The sequence below is a fragment of the Adiantum capillus-veneris genome, chromosome 1, assembly GCF_014529385.1.
Source record: "Adiantum capillus-veneris isolate H3 chromosome 1, ASM1452938v2, whole genome shotgun sequence".
Taxonomy (NCBI): domain Eukaryota; kingdom Viridiplantae; phylum Streptophyta; class Polypodiopsida; order Polypodiales; family Pteridaceae; genus Adiantum; species Adiantum capillus-veneris.
The window spans coordinates 63,437,512-63,452,768 of NC_140931.1; the positions used below are offsets into that span (position 1 = coordinate 63,437,512).

A 15,257-nucleotide genomic window follows, 5' to 3' on the forward strand; every position below is an offset into this window, starting at 1 on the left:
TCGTTCTCTGACTGTGAGAGTCAATCCCATTCATTCATTCTTTACCTCTTCCTCATAGTCTGGAGGAAGGAATTGTGCGTAGAACTCCTCCTTAAAAACACTCCAATCTTAGAGTTTGCGATTTTCTAAGATCAAGGTTAACCACCAATTGTTGGCGGTGCCTTTCATATACATACTGACATGGCGAAGCTTGAATCTTTCTTTAAAGTTCCCTTCTGCAAATGCAACTTCAAATTGGCGGATGAAAGCCAAAGCTTTATCATTATCACGCCGTCCATTGTAGGTGTCGAATTTCACATCTTTGTCTCCTGACTTGAATGTTTTCTGCCCGTGGTGCTTCTTCTTATGGTGCTCCTTCTTTCTATGCTTAGACTCCTTGTGAACAGGAGTCCTTTCCCTTGAATGCACTTCTTGCTACAACGGATCGTCAAGAAACATGTCTTCAAGAGCGACTATGTCATCCAGATCCTTCACAAAAAGAAAACTGAGAAGAATCAAGAGGATCCTGCTCTTGAACCTTTGGATTAAACCGCACATGAAGTTCTGAAGGTTTCCTCTGCCTCTCGTGCATGCGGGAGATTCCAATTAAAGGATCTTTCCTCGGTTATGACGCCTTTGGGTTCTGCGGGATTTCTCCCGACCCCATCGGCACTTTCTCCTTCCCTTTCTCAAGAGTATGGAGAATCTTTAGGACTTCTGGATGGGAGAGAGAGCTTTTTGCAACTCTACCACCTGCTATTGAAGGAGAGAGAACTCTATCTCGAGTCCTCCCATTTCTGCACTCTGCCAAGAGTCGTCAATCCCTTAAGGAAGAGAGAGATGACCTTGCTCCGATACCACTGTCACAAAAATACGGAAGCGAAAAAACTGACTGTTAAATGCAATTTATATACTCAAGAGACTTTGGAAAGAAAGGGAGAAAGCTTGACACATCATTGGGGACCAGAAGATGGGTTGGTCCCTCACCATAAAGAGAATATCTTTATTTTTAAGGGAGAATCTTTACAAGCACAGGAACGGGACAAAAGCCCGTCCTCCATTCTTTCTTGTCCTTTTTCTACTTCTGACTGAGAGAGTAGAAGAACTGCTCTCTGACTACTGAGAGGATCTTTCCTCTTCTGTGAGATTTTGGAAAGCTCTCGTGGGCGAGAGTCTACCTTCCACAAAACTCATCGGAAGCTCTCATGAACGAGAGTCTATCTTCCACTAACCGTGTCTCTTCGGACATACTCATTCCTGTAGTCAACCCACGAAAGAAACATGCAAAACGCACGCACATATGCTTGCTGTAATTTTCTGCACATAACCAGAAATTGTTACCTGAGCTCGTTCCAATGTCGAAATGGAGGTCCTTTTCGCGATGGAAACGCTCCAAACTTTGTGTATGTGTAGAGTAGGTGGTGAGGAATAATATTCTATTAAGACTTTGCTGAAATTCACCCTAATACAGGTGATTAGGGGCTGAAAACATAGAATTTGCAGCAGCTAGACGAGGGAGAAAGAGAGTTTTCTACTACTTTACGCGATGAAACTTCTCCCACAGCTGCCTACAACCATGAGAGGCCTTGTTCTAGGTGATGGGTGCTCAGAGGCTCCACATACAACACAAGGTGTTGCTCTCAAGCTTCAATGGAGAGCTTCACGGCGTAGAGGACGTTCAACTTGGGGGGGTAGTGCACTGCCAACCTGGCAAGAGGGGGAGGGGCTGCTCTCATATAGCCAGCCAGAAGAAGGGGCGCTAGCATGAAGAGAGAGAGAGAGAGAGAGAGAGAGAGAGAGAGAGAGAGAGAGAGAGAGAGAGAGAGATTGCATGGGTAAGTGTGCCAAGTGGCATACTTACTTAATAAGTTAAAAACCATTCAACTTTTGACTTCAAAAGTCTTATGCTACTTAATGAAATGTGCAATTAAGTGCACAACTGTACACAGATGCAACCAATGAAAATGTTAGCTGCTCCGGAGCGCAATGCCGTACCAGCATTGCTCTGGCATTACCTGTTCGCACTTGTCCGGCCATTTGGTCCAGCATAGACAATTTAAAATAATTTAATTGACTTATCATAAGGCCGTAAAAATAATTCAGGCCTTAGGGTTACTGTTGTTCTAAGGACGCCATCTCATTCTTGTGCTTGTACTAGCGCGCTTAATTTTCTTAGCCTGAAATCTGAGGCTACTTCTTACCCCTTCATTGAAGACCCGATTTCCCAATCACTAGGTCTTCAGGGTATTTTCTGCTAGAGTCTCCCTGAGGTGCTCTGGCCCAAACTTGGGCGAACCAAAACTGCTAGATCTATTCTGATGTACACACAACTAATTAGATAATTCTTTTTCTAGTAAATACATTAATTATTTACAAAGTCTGACACAGTTACACTTTGCACACAGACACGGAGCCAGCACAGTGGATTATGTCATGACCCAGGATCTCATAGTTGGGTCCAGACCTGTTGGGGAGGTTGTAGATCAGGTTATTGTGTCGCTGACCATCTCTTTCCAGTTCAGTGAAACACACAGTCCACGGGTAGCAACCCCTACTCGCTACACCTTCACGCGGGAGACGGATTCTGTATACATAGACGGGATCTACAGGCACCTATGCATTGAGGAGCCAGGGCGACCTCTGGAGGAGCTTACGACTATACTGACACAGACATTACATGATACAGCAGCAGAGGCACACCCAGTCTGAGCATACGCCATTCTAGGAGCATCCCTCAGGACAGCTGGTATGATGAGGAATGCCGCCAGACTAGAGCTAGACTTCAAAGGGAAGTGCTTTTGGGGGACATCACTCACAGACAGTCACAGATTGACTTCCAACGCCTGGTGCGGCGGAAGAAGAGGGCATGTTTGGCTCGACTAGAGCAGGATCTCTACCAGCTATTCTTGAGTCAGGACTCGCATGAGGCATGGCGTCTCTTTCATGAGCTGTCTTCCCCCCCTGCCATTACCTCTACAGAGACTTGGAGTCAATACTTCTGGACAGCCACCCCTTCCCGACCCCCCCAATCCATGCCCACACACATGTGCTTTTTTCATCGGTGAGATGGTGAAGAAGGCCATTGACACGATGAAGACTAGGAGAGCATATGATCATGATGGCCTGGTGGCTAAGCATTTGATGCATGCCAACGATCTACTAGCAGAGCTTCTAGCAATCATGTTTAACCGTGCCATGTGTGAGGGCTTGCCTAATACTTGAAACCTATCTACGATTGTACCTATCTTCAAATCAGGAGACCCTATGGAGCCTGGGAATTATCGCACTATCATGATTGGACACACATTGGCACGGTTGTACGCATCCAATCTTGAGCAACAGCTAAGTAGATGGACAGAGAGAGAGAGAGAGAGAGAGAGAGCGTGCAGCTGGGCAGGCAGGGTTCAGGAGAGGTTTTTCTACTCTTGACCATATCTTGACACTCAAGGCCATCATCGAGGAGGGCAGATCCCGTGGGAGACGGATCTATTGTAGCTTTGTGGACTTCCGCAAAGCATTTGACACAGTACCCAGTGCTAGATTGATGCGCAGATTACACGAGATGGGAGTACCCATGGAGCTCATTTGGGGGGTCATGGCATTGTACAGATCAGTAGTAGGGCATGTACGCACCTCAAAGGGTCTATCTACACCGGTGTACTCCACTATTGGGGTGAAGCAGGGCTGCCCACTCTCTCCTACTTTATTTGGTATGTATGTGGATGAGGTTTCTAACTACATTGAGAGAGATGGGGATAGAGGTGTACCGCTGGCAGGGACATGGATTCCGTTATTGTTATATGCTGATGATATTGTGTTGATCTCCGACTCTCCGGAGGGGATGCAACGTCACTTGGATGCTTCGCATAGGCTTGCCCATAGAAGTGGTTTGTCTATCAGCCTTGGTAAAACCAAGGTCATGGTATTTAATACCATCCCACAGTGGATAAGGAGGTCAGTGCGGATGTCATGGTGTCACATTTTAGGAATGTTTTCGCCGTGTGCCCCCCCCCCCCCCCCGGGGCAGCATCTGCTGAAGTTATTAATGCACGCCAACTTTTGTTATCTACAATGCATTCAATTGTCCTACCTCATGATGCTTTGGCCATGGAGGCGGATTTTATAGAAAATGAATTGCACTCGGCATTGCTTGCTCTTGGCAGATGGCGTTTGCCTGGTTGGACGGACTCACAGTGGAATTTTTATCTCCTTTTGGGAGCCTCTGAAGGAACCTTTGCTTTACATGATGAACATTGCATGGGCGAAGCAGTGTTTGCCGATGTCTTGGAAAGAGGGTTTGCTGAAGTTATTGCCCAAACAAGCGCTTTGTGAGCAGTTCTCGCATTTGCGGCCGATAACTCTTATGCCGGTTATATATAAAATCTTGGCTAAAATCATTGAGAACCGTATCAAGGAACCTCTTATGGCTGGTATCCACTCCGCGCAATATTGCTTCATTCCTCGTCGCCAGATTTTGGATAATCTGGCTAATGTACTGATTGGAATGGAATATGCAAAGTATACCTAGCAGGATGTTCTTGTGATGCAGGTAAACATTGAAAAGGCTTTTGATACGGTACAATGGGATTTCATTGCTGTCACGATGCGGGCCCGGCAGATCCTTTTCCATCCTTCAAGATTTCGTTGAGACAATCGTTACATTTTTCCTTTGACACTCGGGACATATCCCTGGAAATCTGGCAACTCTTCTATGTTTGCTTTTAGCGATTTTACATCGCAGAACACGGTTGTGTTCTTTCCCTTGTATCTAATCTTTTTGGTGGGTTTTCTCGCTTTGAAGTTTCCCACTTGTAAATTAATCAAATCAGATTTACAAAAAAAGTGTGTGTATGTGTGTGCGTGCGTGCGTGCGCGCATACCTGTGGTACAACAAAAGGAGCTAAGTTCTACTACTTGGAAAATCCCTCGGAGCTCCCAAATGTGTGATTCAAAAGACAAGTACAAAGATGTATATAAAGCAAGCCCAAAAGCAAAGAGCTGGAAAAACCGTTACATCTGAGCCACATGGGCATCTATTTCCTAAAAATATATATACGCCTAGATGAATCCAGGATAAGCTCAGATTCACCCTTAAACAAAGTTGCAAGGTACAAGAGACACATGGTAGTCATCCACTAGACAATGTAACCATCAGCACCATCATGAATAGGATTGACTAAATACCACGACATCCTCGTCATTGCCCACTAGTGGGTGTAGAACTAGGTACTCACATATGTTCCCAAACACAACACACACCACACGCATGCCCGCATGAGCATACATCAACACAAAGTTCAACATACTAAGTTTCTGTCATGACTCTGGAGATCAAGGGCAGACTCAGCCATAATGAAGCCTAGCACTTAAAAAAGCATCAAATCAAAAAAATTAGCATAAAAATGAGGTAGTTGATAGGGCATACACACCACAAAAGATAGAAAAAATGTTTATAACTAAATGTACGAAACCTAGTTGTTTCATTTTATAAACCATTTCATAGCCACCAATCCAAAAACCCTTCACTAAAGGGCACGGGGCACATGGAGCTCATGTGCACATGAAAAAATATCTTGCGATTACTCGATCACAAGTACAGCCGTGGGCAAAGTGGGGTTTTTTTTTTTTTTTTTTTTTGGGGGGGGGGGGGGGGGGGGGGGGGGGGCTCATCTCTGCAGCAGTGGATTTGAGGAAGAGGATTCACACAGGCCGTGATTGTTTCTCAAGAATGCTCTATGCTCAATCATTAGAAAGCCATATTTTCCATCTTATATGTTTATGTGAGCAGGTTTGTATGGTTTTGTTTTCCTTTTCTTGGAAAGGTGGAAGCTACAAATCTGACCATATAAACGAACCTTCAAGTTTCCTGATTGAGGTCTGATTTATAAGAAAAACCTTCGAACCGCAAATCCAATGTAACAAAAAAATTACACATATGGCAAATGAAGGGACATTGGAGGTCTTAAAACTGACAATACACTTGTGAATCTTACAAAGAAATGATAAGTTACAGAATCAAGACGCACACCTAGTTGCACCAGTAGTAAAGGTTTTCTAGCATCTTGATGTAGGGTTTTCCACTTTGTGCCTTTCACAAAAGTGCACTTCTTCAAGTGTGTTTGCAATACTGCCAAATATAAGGCTCTTTTGGCATGGTAGCGATGATTCAAAAAATCCTTCTCATGAAAGCAACTCTGAGGACCCAAAACATTCAATTAGCACATGCTTGCCAATGAAACATGCAAAATGAATTAACAATTATACACTTTAAAGTACTTCATAGAAACTTTGAATTGCATGTTCTACTAACCGCTTTTTAAGAATTACAAATATTTAGAGACTCGTCACTCTGCTGATTGATTTGAAGATGGGTCAAGCTCTAAAGTCCTAACATGATGAAGTGTGCCTTTCGTTTATTGAGTTATTGCAAAGATTGTGATGGTTTTCTTCTTTCTTTTTTGTTTTTTCCTGGCTTTTTTTACTTTCTTTTTTTTTTTTTTCGGGGGGGGGGGGGGGGGGGGAAGGGGGGGGACCAAGTCTCAAGCATAAAATTCAGCATCAGCACAAAAATGTGAGAGAGGGGGAGAGAGAAGCATTGCAGTTAACGCTGACTCAAGGCTCCTTGATTTATCATGCTAGGCCTTAAACAGTTAAATGTTTATGATCTGAAAGAGAGCAACATATCCCAATCTTATATCTCTGAAAACAACAGGCTAAGCTTGTATCACAAAACAAGTAAATACTACGAGATTATACAAACAAACAGAAAAATAAATGCCAGTAATGATCTGCATGTACCTTATGTACAATGAAGTACGGACATTACTTTGAGAAAATCAGAATATCCAGTTATTGTTAGCAAGTTTCAACATGTTATGGAATGTACATAAGAGAACTTGTGTTTACATCTAGAGCATGTAAACATTTCTAGACAAACATGTTATGGAATGTACAAAAGAGGATACATGCATACAGTAAATATGTACAAGCAAATATTGGACAGTGTTTACATCTGGAGCATGTAAACGTTTCTAGAAAAACATGACGAAAGTGTAACACAAAGTGCAAGTTTCTACAAATGAGCAATCACATGGAGGCCAAGGAAAGAATTCTGACCTTTGGAATCTCAACTGCAAGGTCCATGGTTTGTATAGGCTTAGCCATTGTTTGAATGGCATAGCTTCCAAATATTTCGATATGCATTGGGCTTTTGAAAGTAAACTTGGCCTTGTGGGCAGGAACACCCAAGTCCTCAACAAAAGATGGAATCAAGGATGAGGTAACCTATAAGAAAAAAATACCTTATACACGAATGAAAACCTGCCTCACCACAGTTAAAATATATACACACAAATCTGATTTTTTTCAGGTCGATAATGTAACAAAACTGAAAAACGTTAGCTTCAAAGCAATTTTAAATGTTCGCATTCTGCAACAGCCTGTAATGCTAACGGTTTTTGGAGTCCTTTCAATAGCAGTCTCTGAACCTAACACCTCTCATAGAACAAATTCTGACTCGCTCATAAAATTTATGGTCCCCATCAGCTTTAGTGTACTATGCAAGGAAAGTATTAATACACAAGTTACAGTTCAATCTTTTTATCTTCTGATCACAGCTAGAAAAGAGCTCCCAAGTCATAGAATCTGAACAGTGGTCCAACATACATGAGAATAAAATCAACTTAAGTGCTGTTGAAGAGATCCTAAATCATAAAGTCCAAAATCATATTCTGAACTTTTAACAAGATTGACGTATGCTCAAAATTTACGAAAAAGTCAAGGTGTCTTGGTGGATAGTATGCTTCAAACGTTCCACATGATGATAGTGGAGGAATGAAAAGATGAGAGCACATACAGGAGACATTGAGAGACATATTCTAATATACAACACTCCTACTGCTTAACCTTGGTCTAGGGCAGACTTGTATAGTTAGTGTGTCCCCCAAGCTGGCCGTCTTTTGTCCGGTTTCCTAGTCTCGCCCCTCTATCTTGGGTTGTTTAGGGATTTGCCCTACCCCCACCTCTCACTTCTATATACGTAGAGGCACGTGGGAGGCTTGGGCTACACACATTAGTTGCATTTGTTGCCTACTGGTGGCCTATGGTTCATGGTGCTCATAGGGAACTGGTCAACCCACCCTCTGGTCAACCCACCCTCTAAGATCTCTCTTTCTTTTACAAAGAGAAGGAGTTCAAATCTTTGTAGGCCATGCACGCTATCATCGCAGGTTCATTCGTATGTATGCACAGCTGGCTCAACCATTGACACGTCTTACCAGTGCTACTGTACCGTTTAAATGGTCAAAGCCTGAGACTGAAGCATTTGCCTACCTCAAAAAACGCCTCACTGAAGCACATATTCTAGTTGCCCCCAATTGGTCTCTCCCTTTTCATGTGCATACGGATGCCAATCAGTTGGATGTGGGTGTTGTGTTGACTAAGCCTAGCAAGGAGTTCAACCTGGATCGGCATGTTCACTATGCAAGTAGACTGCTCACTAGAGCCGAGCGCAACTATAGCACGACAGGAAGGACAGGTTTGGCTATTGTGTATGCTCTTGAAAAATTTCGTCACTATCTATTAAGGGTTCACTTCACAGTTATTATTGATCACCATGCCCTGTGCTACATGCTTAATAAGCCGCAAGTTGCAAGTCGAGTATGGCGGTGGCTACTCCTATTTCAAGAGTTTGATTTCGAAGTGGTTCTTCATCCCGGTGTTAGGTGCAGCGGAATGATTGTTTGCGCTTTGCTCAAGATGAGTGCTCCGAACTGTGCTCAAGGTTCCTTTTAGTTCTTATGGAAGGGAGAGCCTTCCGTTCTTAATGGAAAGTGCTATGATCACGAACAAAGTGAATGGACACTGTGTGTGCAAGTGTATGAGACTGAGAGATAAAGAGAGAAGAGAATACGACACCAGAGACGTAAAGCCCTCCTCCGAAGGCCCCACTCTCGTCGGCGAGAGTGGTCTACTTAATGATTGCACAAAGTGGTACAATGCGTATGCAATGGACTGATGCAACTTGGACTATGCCGATGATGACGACGATGATGACGACGACAACTTGATGGCTGAAATCTGAGATCTTCTAACTGCTGAATTTCGAGACTGTTTTGGTGGCTGAAAATGACTGTTTTGGCTGCGTTTTCATGGGCTGAAATTGAGGGTTCTTCTGCTACCAATTAGGGCTGATCTGGTACTGTTTCATCTACTGAAAAGCTACGTTTTTTACTGCTGAATATCTGCGTTTTTAGGGCTGATGTCGCTGGTTGAAAACGCTGAGAGTTGCAGGGCTTGCTGGCGTTTTTGGGTTGACAACACTGAGGCCTTGCAGAGGTTGCTAGAGATCCAAAAACGCTAATGGCTGGGAATGAAAAACGCTAGCAAACACTGATGCATCTGCTTGCGATTTGGTAGATCTGCTACCGATGGGGTTCTGGGAGATGAAGGCGACCATGCAAGTGGTGGAAACGCAAGGGCTGACGTGCGGCGAGGATGGGGCTCCAAAAACGCTAGGGTGCTCAGGGGGTACTGCTGAGAAGTTGCCTGTTGAGCGAGAAGCTCCTGCTGCCTCTTCTGCCAAAAAGTGCTAACTTGGGTTTGCTTATATATTTTCTTAGCAAAATTGCCCTACCTACTTTTGTTGGAAAGTCACTTAAATTAATAAGTGAAAAATGTCAAAAATAGGGAAAATAGGCTAAAATCACTCGAAAATTCCCTAACTGATTCTAATGGATTCTGATGGGAATCCTGATGATCATGTTGTGTGCAACCAGAGGATATGCATCTACACCAAGTGACTGTGCATGCACGGTCTACGAATAGACTCACAAAAAGTGCCAGATCACTTCTAATCTAGACTGACTGGATTGACTGAACCCTGATCATGCGGTAGCTTGTGCACGGACACATAGGGTTGGATGTGTCACGTGACATCCCCTCCTTTTCAAAGTGAGGTACTGGTACCGAACTGTATGGCGTCGAGGGAGATCGCCAATAGCATCCGGAATCCTGGAAGGGACTATTCGCCGGCCCACTCTGATGTGTGGGTCGTGCGGTACTTGAACTTCATAAAGGTCTGCAATACTTGCTTCTTTGGGCCGCACCGAAAGCGACACAAAGTCTTCTGTGGCTCCTTCGATGCTTCAACTTCGTCTAGAGTCATGTTTCTGTCATCTTCAAGAATCTCCATGGCTGAAAATTCCTGAAACCATTTCCAACACAAAAACATGAACATACCTATTCCATGTAAAGTGACTGGAAATAATCTTGTCTTCCTCAAAGACTGTGCATGCAATGTAGATGAACAAAGAGACGGAGTGCCAACCCGTTCACCACACACACGCAAACAATGAGATTGAATCTTTCTCTTATGATCTAGAGCAATCAGCTGTGGCAATTCACAACAAAAATACCCATGCTTGGTGCTCATACTTTCATGTGCGCTTTCTACAAATGTGTCATGCCAAGGAAGAGACATGGAATGTGACTTCCTTGAATGCATACTTTTCAGCTTTTTATGAAAAATCCGCATACAATCGTGCTCATCCATGAGAGAAACGTGCTCAACATACAATATGTCATGCCTAGGAAAAGGGATCACAGAAAGATGCTGACTAAAATAAAGGAAACGATCACGAATGAAACATTCGAACAATGCGTGCACATCAATCATGCGAACACATAATACTTCCTGTGAGGGTTCTTTGAACCTAGGCTCGAGAGCCAAGATCGCTTCTTCCTAAATGATCAAATCGTCTTGTGGGGGTTCTTTGGACCTCGACTCGAAAGCCAAGATCGGTTCTTCATGATTGATCGAATCTGTAACGAGGTTAGCTTCGCTAGAAAAAGCATCCACTAACACATCATCCTTGTGAACAATCACATCATCTTCATGCAACTCATCATGCTTGTGAGAAAACACATCTTGATCATGCAAATCATCATGCTTGTGATTGTCATTCAAATCATCATGCAAATCATTGTCATTCAAATCATCATCATGCTTCTCATAATCATGCAAATCTTGTGTGTCTTGCTTTGGAGAAGTAGAGACTAGGAGAGTCTCCTTTCCCCAAATCTCTTGCATCTGTGCCTGAACTTGAGAATAGAGTCGCCAGAACTCTTTGTTTTGTCGGTCGCTTTGTTCTTGTATTGCTTTGTTCTCTGCTTGTCTTGCTTTGTTCTCGCGATCAAATTTGGCTTGACATTCTTTTTCTTCCAAGTCGTACTGACACTGTATGGCTGCCATTCCTTCTTTGTATTCACGATCTATGGCTGCCCGTTGTTCTTCGTAGGCCTTTCTTTCTGCTTCTCTTTCTTCGCGTTCTAACTTCCTTTCCATAGACAACTGCTTCAACTCCTCCATAGGAGTTAGTGCAATCCTTGATGTAGATGGGAAAGGGAGAGGGTCGGAAAAACCTTCTGGTGGGGAAAATTCTTCTTCGCCTCTCTCATGCTCATCACCTCCAAGTGAAGTATCCATTCCGCCTCGAGTGATGACCATTCTGAAGTCGTGGGTTCTTGTGGGTTCTTGTGGGTTCTTGTGGTCTTGGGTTCTTAAGTTCACGAGGAACTTGGGTCCTTGGGGGTCTTGAGGTTCTTGAGGTTCTTGAGGTTTTCTTTCGCTTGCAAACCGTGATTGAGAAGGATCTTCTCTTCACCCAAGTTCTACTCTTTTCCGCAGGCGCACCCCTTGGCGGCCTTGCGCTCACACCAAGGTTGCTTTTTCCCACCTCACGTCAATTGGCCGGCCGCTAAGTGCACGGTCCGCTCTCAATGAGCGAAAAGAGGCACAAGGGGAGGTTGGACAAGCCCTTCTTTCTTGGGATTCTTCTCACTCTTCAAAACACGATTAGGAATCGACACGCCCAAGCGAACGTGGGTTCGTGCGACCGCAACAAGCAAAAACAAATCTTGTGATTCTTGTGGTTCTTTCCTTGAGTGATACAGAACACTGCCAAAGCTCTGATACCAATGTTAGGTGCAGTGGAATGATTGTTTGCGCTTTGCTCAAGATGAGTGCTTCGAACTGTGCTCAAGGTTCCTTTTAGTTCTTATGGAAGGGAGAGCCTTCCGTTATTAATGGAAAGTGCTATGATCACGAACAAAGTGAATGGACACTGTGTGTGCAAGTGTATGAGACTGAGAGATAAAGAGAGAAGAGAATACGACACCAGAGACATTGTAAAACCCTCCTCCGAAGGCCCCACTCTCGTCGGTGAGAGTGGTCTACTTAATGATTGCACAAAATGGTACAATGCGTATGCAATGGACTGATGCAACTTGAACTATGCCGATGACGATGACGATGACGATGATGACGACGACGCCTTGATGGCTGAAATCTGAGATCTTCTAACTGCTGAATTTCGAGACTGTTTCGGTGGCTGAAAATGACTGTTTTGGCTGCGTTTTCATGGGCTGAAATTGGGGGTTCTTCTGCTACCAATTAGGGCTGATCTGGTACTATTTCATCTACTGAAAATCTGCGTTTTTGACTGCTGAATATCTGCGTTTTTAGGGCTGATGTCGCTGGTTGAAAACGCTGAGAGTTGCAGGGCTTGCTGGCGTTTTTGGGCTGAAAACATTGAGGCCTTGCAAAGGTTGCTAGAGATCCAAAAACGCTAATGGCTGGGAATGAAAAACGCTAGCAAACACTGATGCATCTACTGGCGATTTGGTAGATCTGCTCTACCACTGGGGTTCTGGGAGATGAAGGCGACCATGCAAGAGGTGGAAACGCCAGGGCTGAAGTGCGGCGAGGATGGGGCTCCAAAAACACTAGGGTGCTGAGGGGGTACTGCTGAGAAGTTGCCTGTTGAGCGGGAAACTCCTGCTGCCTCTTCTGCCAAAAAGTGCTAACTTGGGTTTGCTTATATATTTTCTTAGCAAAATTGCCCTACCTACTTTTGTTGGAAAGTCACTTAAATTAATAAGTGAAAAATGTCAAAAATAGGGAAAATAGCCTAAAATCACTGGAAAATTTTATATACCTAGATGAATCCAGGATAAGCCCAGATTCACCCTTAAAGGAAAGTGCAAGGTATAGACCCATGGTAGTCACCCACAAGACAATATAACCATCAGCTCCATCATGCATAGAATTGAATAAATACCACGACATCCCCACCAACGTCGTCAGTGCCCTATAGTGGGTGTAGAACTAGGTACTAACATATGCTCCTAAACACAAACACACACCACACACACACATAGACACACACACACACACACACACACACACGAGCATACATCAACACAAAGTTCAGCGTATTGAGTTTCTGTCATGACTCCGGAGATCAAGGGCAGACTCATCCATTATGAAGCCTAGCACTAAAAGAAGCATTAAATCGAAAAAATTAGCACAAAAATGAGGTAATTGATAGGGCATACGCACCACAAAAGATAGAAAGAATTAGCACAATATCAAGTGGTCGTAACTCGGACGAAAACTTCACAAAGTGAAGTCTGCATGTCCGCTGTACGACTAAAAAATATACCTAGATGAATCCAAGATAAGCCCAGATTCACCCTTAAAGGAAAGTGCAAGGTATAGACCCATGGTAGTCACCCACAAGACAATATAACCATCAGCTCCATCGTGCATAGTATTGACTAAATACCACGACATCCCCACCAACGTCGTCAGTGCCCAATAGTGGGTGTAGAACTAGGTACTAACATATGCTCCCAAACACAACACACACAACACACACACACACACACACGGGAAAATTCCCTAACTATTCTAATGGATTCTGATGGGAATACTGATGATCATGCTGTGTGCAACCGGAGGATATGCATCTACACTAAGTGACTGGGCATGCACGGTCTACGAATAGACTCATAAAAAGTGCCAGATCACTTCTAATCTAGACTGACTGGACTGACTGAACCCTGATCATGTTGTAGCTTGTCCACGGACACATAGGGTTGGATGTATCACGTGACACCTGGCAAGCATCATGTCATTGTTGACCACCTCTCTCGCATTCAAACAGGTTAAGAAGCTACATGGATTGCGGATGACTTTCCAGATAGCAATCTCTTTAAGGTGGAAACAACTCCGGAATGGTACGGCGATGTCTTACATTTGCTATCCACTGGCCTGTACCCAAAAAATGCCTCTCCACTAAAGAAGAGAAGATTGTTGTTAAAGTCTCGACCGTTTACTCTGATTGGAGACCAGCTCTACAAGTCGGGACCAGATGGTATTCTGAGGCAGTATGTCTCTCCCCATGAAGTTCGGCATATTCTAGAGGATGCCCACAATGGTCCCACTGGTGGCCACTACCCTGGTCACATCACCGCCCAGAAGATTTTGCAAAGCGGTCTATGGTGGCCCTATTATTTTCGAGAGGCAATAGTGAAACCGGCCTGTTCAATCCAAAAAGGGCGGTAGACTTTACTTCAAACCTTGATTTAGCTTTCACCCATTATTAGTCGTCTATTATACCTGCGCTATAGTGACACAAGAGAGGGGAATGGGATACAGATGCTAGAATGCACCTGTATGAGAAGACCGACACCAGATTGGCCCCTAACTTAGGCACCCCTTTCGGTATTTCTTTATTCTTCCAAAGAGGGAATAAACGCTATGGATCCCTACAAGCTGCCCGCACAAACTTGGCTGAATTTCAACTGTTCCGGCCCAATTCCGACAACATAACTGTACTAGGACCCTTCACAGTCAATATTCCCACGCATTGAGTGACTTTCCCGACGCATACGGGCAGTTTGCAAGACCTGGCGAGAATCTGCAGCACGCTGAATTCTCTGTTTTCAGCCCCGAAAATGCGCCAGATCGCCTGTACAGCGGTCCCCTTGCGTCCCTGAACCTCATGGGGGTATTAGGGTCCGTTTAGGGCCAAAACCCTAAACCTGCAAAAATACACAGCAGGCTGTAATTTACTGTTTCGGGCTCCGTTTCGCGTGCCGGTCGCATCCGTAGCAAGTCCTCGAGCTCCCGCACCTGTAGGGCTACTTGCCCTTTGAATCGGACGAGATTTCTGGCGTGAAACCTCTCCGAATTCACCTGTACTTGTGGGGGGATTAGCCACTAGCTAATCCAGTACCTGTGCAAGAGGCTCTTGCCTCGGCAATCGCGCACGAACCCACACAACTGTACATTGGTCAAATGAAGAGCCCACTAGAGGGGCATAACATACTGCCAAAGGGGAGAGAGAGGGCAGTGCGTAGCGTGCAGGGCATCACTCCTAGCACCGCACTGTACATAGGAGGGAAAGCAAGCACTCCATAGCTCTTAACCTGTG

At 44.4% G+C, this 15,257-nt stretch overlaps 1 protein-coding gene across 4 annotated transcripts in view; it reads right to left on the reverse strand.

The window, feature by feature from the left end:
* The window catches only part of LOC147464898 (nucleolar protein), a 231,415-nt gene that overhangs the window by 182,018 nt on the left and 34,140 nt on the right, over positions 1-15,257 (reverse strand). For all 4 annotated transcript variants that reach the window (XM_086517029.1, XM_086517031.1, XM_086517036.1 and 1 more), the window contains exons 2-3: positions 7,096-7,263; positions 6,008-6,173 (exon numbers count right to left, since the gene is read on the reverse strand). In XM_086517029.1, coding sequence (XP_086373155.1) covers positions 6,008-6,173; positions 7,096-7,263 — 334 coding nt within the window. The remainder of the gene's footprint in view (positions 1-6,007; positions 6,174-7,095; positions 7,264-15,257) is intronic.